The sequence below is a fragment of the Stylophora pistillata genome, chromosome 11 (assembly GCF_964205215.1).
Source record: "Stylophora pistillata chromosome 11, jaStyPist1.2, whole genome shotgun sequence".
NCBI classification, from domain to species: domain Eukaryota; kingdom Metazoa; phylum Cnidaria; class Anthozoa; order Scleractinia; family Pocilloporidae; genus Stylophora; species Stylophora pistillata.
In genome coordinates this window covers 12,850,801-12,855,800 of record NC_142529.1, presented here as the reverse complement: position 1 = coordinate 12,855,800, position 5,000 = coordinate 12,850,801, and the positions used below count along the sequence as shown (strand labels likewise).

Sequence of the window (5,000 nt, the reverse complement as noted above, 5' to 3'; positions counted from 1 at the left end):
GTTTACTACACTGAAGGGGCTATCCTGTATAAATATAGATGTCTACTCTACTCTGACTTAATGTGACTTGGTATGATGGTCACTTTTAAGTAACCATGCATGAATTCAAAAGAGGTTTTTCAGTGAAACAGAAACCTTATAATTCAAGGTGAAACTTGTGTTCTCCAGTTGTAACAAAGGGTGAAAAACTTTCATGACCAAGCTGTTAGACAGAAAATTTCATGGGCACTCAAATACAGGACTTCTTAACAATCAGTACAAATTATGTCCAAAGTGCTGCCATGCCTGTACATCTCAGGAACCATAACTGAGAATGTTGCCCACCATAAGTTAGGGGATACGTTCTGAGACTGTCAGGGCTTGACACTAACTTTTCAACTTACTAGCCAATTAAGTGGCTAGTGACATCTTAGATGTTTTTAGATGCTATGAGAATTTCAGTCTGTTTACTAGCCAAACTGGCTTGTGGAAATTGAAAACCACTAGCCAAAACTGAATTTCTACTAGTCTGTGGCTAGTAGGCTACTGTTGGTGTCAAGCCCTGGACTGTACAAAGTGAAACTCATTACACAAATATACCGATGTTATTTGATCAAACCAATGTCAAAATTTGAGAAACAAATTACCATCTGTCAAATTTATAGTAAAAATTGCAACAGTTGCATTTTCCACAATTAAAAGAGCCAAGTAGTATATGCACAACATGAACTGTCCATTAGAACAGCCATGATCCATAAACTTTCCCATCACTGTTTCCAATGACAAGTACAGTCCTGTATTAACCAAACACATTTGAGAATTTTGTTTGATTATCAATTCTCTTTTGTACTTCATCGTCCACCCTAACTGAACAACAACAATTTTTCTCATGCACTGGTGGCAAGTGCACATTAACAAAATGGTTGCTATTATTATGGGTGAAGATCTAGACAAATGGTTTGAATTGTCATTTTCTTTTAAAGGAGTAAAGTACCCCTTTTTCTATTTCATAATTGTTTGGAGAACTGTGTCTGTATGCAGAAATACTTCATAAACTGTAACTCATTGTGGCATTGTTAGTAAAAGTTATGATTCATTATTTACTTGGTTATATTTATTATTCTAGAACCTACTTGCCCTTAACCCTAGGATAAAGCCACATGCAAGTTTGGTTTCCACACTGACAACAAAGTCCAACAGAAAATACTGGAAGAGGAATCTGGAAAAGGGCTGTTCTGTAAGTGGTGGGGCTTTGTTAATACAGAAGAACTTGTTTGAAGCAGTCCCCTTCTGTGAATGGTGTGGTGACTGCTCATAGAGGTGGACTGCTTAATACTGGTTCCACAGATTAGGGTTATCGTAGATAGCGTTAAATGATTCCTTAAATTGTTTGAAAATATTACATACTACATTGAGAGAGACAGATGGATTAAAAATTACTTTAAAGATTGTACAGGTAATGCTAAGGTAATGCATTCCCAACAAAGAGGATCCCATGGCAAAGGCTCATTTAACATTCTACTGAATAAGAAAATTATTTCATACTTTTCTTTAAGTCAGGTTAGTACTCTAATGGCACTGGCTAGAATAAGTAACTGAAATGACAAAAAATCAAAGTTTGCTGATAGTCAAGTCAAAAAAGCAGTGATGGAGATCTGTCATACATCCTTAGAAATAGACAGCAAAAAGGGTATTATCATTTGTAAGATTCCAAAATTTGCACATCGTAATCCTGTTGTTTAGTAGTTAAGGATGCTGTGCCCATGATACTAGTCAAGGTGGAACTGTATTAATTTGAAGAACATAATTTACAGATTTTACATTTAATAAATAAATACAGTCATTTTACTTTTTGATAATTCTTTTTGGATTGATCATCCAGAGTTGTGAAAGTCTTGTTAACAACTTTGATGATGTCAAACACACGACCCTGAGTGAAAGGGCAGCTTTAAGAGAGGCAGCAAGGTATATTGAAGGTTATTTAATGTATTACTTAATGTTAGTGAGTAATTATTTGACTATAAAGTAATTGAATTTTTCATGGCACTAATATATTAATTTTGATATAGGGAACTGTTATCAATATCAATGTCATTTATGAGACTGCTCATTAATCTCTGGCAGCTTTCCATTTTTTTGGCTTCAGGCACTTGAAAAACTGCCACCAAATACTGTCAGTGGCTCATTTTTTTGGACACTGAACTTTAAGTAACCAGTACTAAGAAACTTGATAGTGGGCACTAGAAGATGTGGGTTGAAGTGATGAGATTCCCTCAACACACAACTACATTTTTTTTTTCCTATGAGGGATTTTTATGCCTTGTTTGGAGTTGTCTGAAAAATGATCATATGTTCATACGGCAGTCTTATGTGATTGTTCACAGTGATTGCTTAATTACAGGTGTCTCAAGTGTGCTGATGCTCCATGTCAGAAGAGCTGTCCAACACAGTTAGATATCAAGTCGTTTATCACTAGCATTGCCAACAAGGTATTGCTGTCAAAATTTAGTGAAAACCACCAACTGATATACATATTTTTAAGAACCACTGACCATAAATATTGAGAATCCATTGCAAAATTTTGTAATTCATTTTAGTTTTCCCAAAGGACCCTTTTGATGAACCTTTTCAAAAATTATATCAAAACAGTTCTATGGTGCTATGTGCTTTCCCATAACTCTCTTCAACCTGGACACACTGCCTGTGGTGGGCTGTCAAGGATAAAGTTTTAAGATATTAATGTACATCATGATTTATAAAAACATATACCAGACTTTTTTCTAGGCCTTTGAACAGCTGTTTAGCTGTTTACATTGCATTAATTTTTTTGTCATAATAGCCTGAACTCTTTTCAACCTGGATGCCCTCAGACTTAAATGTAACAACACAATCATTATGAGAAATTTATAGCTTCAACTGAAGAGAATTAGAGGACCATCTATTAGCACACAAAATATAAAAGCTGGATTGCATCACATTGTGGCATATCATTGCTTTATGGGTGAGAGGGGACAATGTTCAAAAATAGGTTTTTGTAAATAACTTGCATGCATTTCAATATTTTACCAAAATTTTTATTGGAAACCATAATGAAAATTATAATGCTTAGTTTGGTAAGAAAAATATTCCAAAAAAATTGGCCCTTGAAGGTCTACCATGCCTCTAACTTATGTTATTTACATGAAACTTGTGTTTTTATACAAAATTTTTTAATTCTAAAAGATAATTCTAATTTAACCTTTTTAACTCCAAAATGTGATTGACTTACAACTTTCTCTATAATACCCATACATCATCCATCAAACAGTAATGAGGATACTCAAATTTATTGGGTAGAAGTTATTACCAGTATCTTGATCTAACAAAATTTTTGCAACAAATTTGCAAGGAGCTGAAGAGGAGAATTAACAATCAGATCTTGGGAGTTATTTGTAGGATTAAACAAAACTGGTCAAATACATCACAGAGGTAGGGGAAGGGGCGATAGCTAGAACTAATTTATAACCATTCATTTTAAAATTTTCTGTCACTGATCACCATATGGTCTGAAAGTTTGCCAGTATTGGATTGGTTGTTTTCTCAAATTAGTGTGTCAGACCATTGTTCTGATAAGTAGCAAAACAAAATGATTGCTTGTGGCACAATAGCTAATTGTCTTGGTACATGTAGCTGCAACATATGGCTCTATAGGGGTTGTTCTCTACTTTGTTCCTTTCTCTATTGAATGGTGAACTGTTTTTGATTGATGTCTAACAGAACTATTATGGAGCAGCAAAGGCAATCTTGAGTGATAATCCCCTTGGTCTGACATGTGGTATGGTGTGCCCTACAAGTGACCTTTGTGTTGGTGGCTGTAATTTGTATGCCACTGAGGAGGGACCTATTAACATTGGTGGCTTGCAGCAGTTTGCTACAGAGGTAAATTTAGATTTTAGATTAGTCAGTAACACTGGGCTGGTGAGATGACTTTTAAAAATCTTGATTGTTGAAATTGATAAACATTATGTCTTATTCTAATTATTTTCATCTCCCAGCTTAAAAATACATGTAAGAGGTTGGAATATCCTGGGTGGGATACTGGCAAAATTTTCAGACCGGGATCCTGCCCTCCCCACATGGGATCCCATCTGCATGCTGTAGTTTACAGGTGGGAATCCCAGCTGGGCATATTGAAAATTAAAATCCAAATTTATGTCCCATATGTAGGACTGTGGTGTAGGAAATTCAGACTTGTGGCTATAAAATGAAAAACTCTCAATAATAACTTTAAATAATTATATGGTTTTCGATGGCATATGTCACTGAAATGTCCCAAAAAATTGGGATGCAAATGTGTATCATTATTAAGTTAATTTTAAAGTTGACCTGAATGATATACCTATACACTGTACTATTCTATCAGTTGATAACCAATCATATGAATTTAACAAACAGCTAGTGTATATATTAAAATGATACATACATGACAGTATTTATGGAAAACTCTACATTGGCTGTCAGATTTTTAAGATGAGAATTGGACAAATACGTGATCCTTCAATGGAACCTGTTGACCAGCTTCCTGAGAGTTACCACTCCAAGGTGAGCAGTAGCCACCATGTGTGTGTCCAGTGTCATTCATTTGTTAAGTGGTTTTATTCATTCAGAATTTCAGTATTGCAGTAACTCGTGTTTGGCTGACAGAATTTTAATGGCCAGACTTTGTAAAATGCAATTTATGGATATGTAGTTGACAGAATTTGAAATTTACAAAGTTGTACTAGATGTATGTTTACAAACATGATGCTAGTGAAGTAATCTACACGTTATTGTTTTGACCTTCTTATTATTGCACATATATGTAAGTTTTTTAAGACATTTGTATTAAGGCAGTTGATATTTAACAATTATTCGCCGATGGCGAGGTGAATATCGTCGAATAATCAAAATTTAGCAAACCTGAGGCGAATAATTGTTTTAGTATAATATCAGAGCTGAACAACAGAGAAATTTCTAAAATCAAAACATTTTAGTAACATTAA

General features: G+C 34.6%; 1 protein-coding gene across 1 annotated transcript in view; it reads left to right on the top strand.

The window, feature by feature from the left end:
• The window catches only part of LOC111320636 (dihydropyrimidine dehydrogenase [NADP(+)]), a 30,588-nt gene that overhangs the window by 3,771 nt on the left and 21,817 nt on the right, over positions 1-5,000 (top strand). Inside the window, exons 2-6 of the mRNA XM_022923285.2 lie at positions 1,106-1,216; positions 1,862-1,944; positions 2,381-2,468; positions 3,736-3,897; positions 4,480-4,560. Of these exons, the coding sequence (XP_022779020.2) occupies positions 1,106-1,216; positions 1,862-1,944; positions 2,381-2,468; positions 3,736-3,897; positions 4,480-4,560 (525 nt within the window). The remainder of the gene's footprint in view (positions 1-1,105; positions 1,217-1,861; positions 1,945-2,380; positions 2,469-3,735; positions 3,898-4,479; positions 4,561-5,000) is intronic.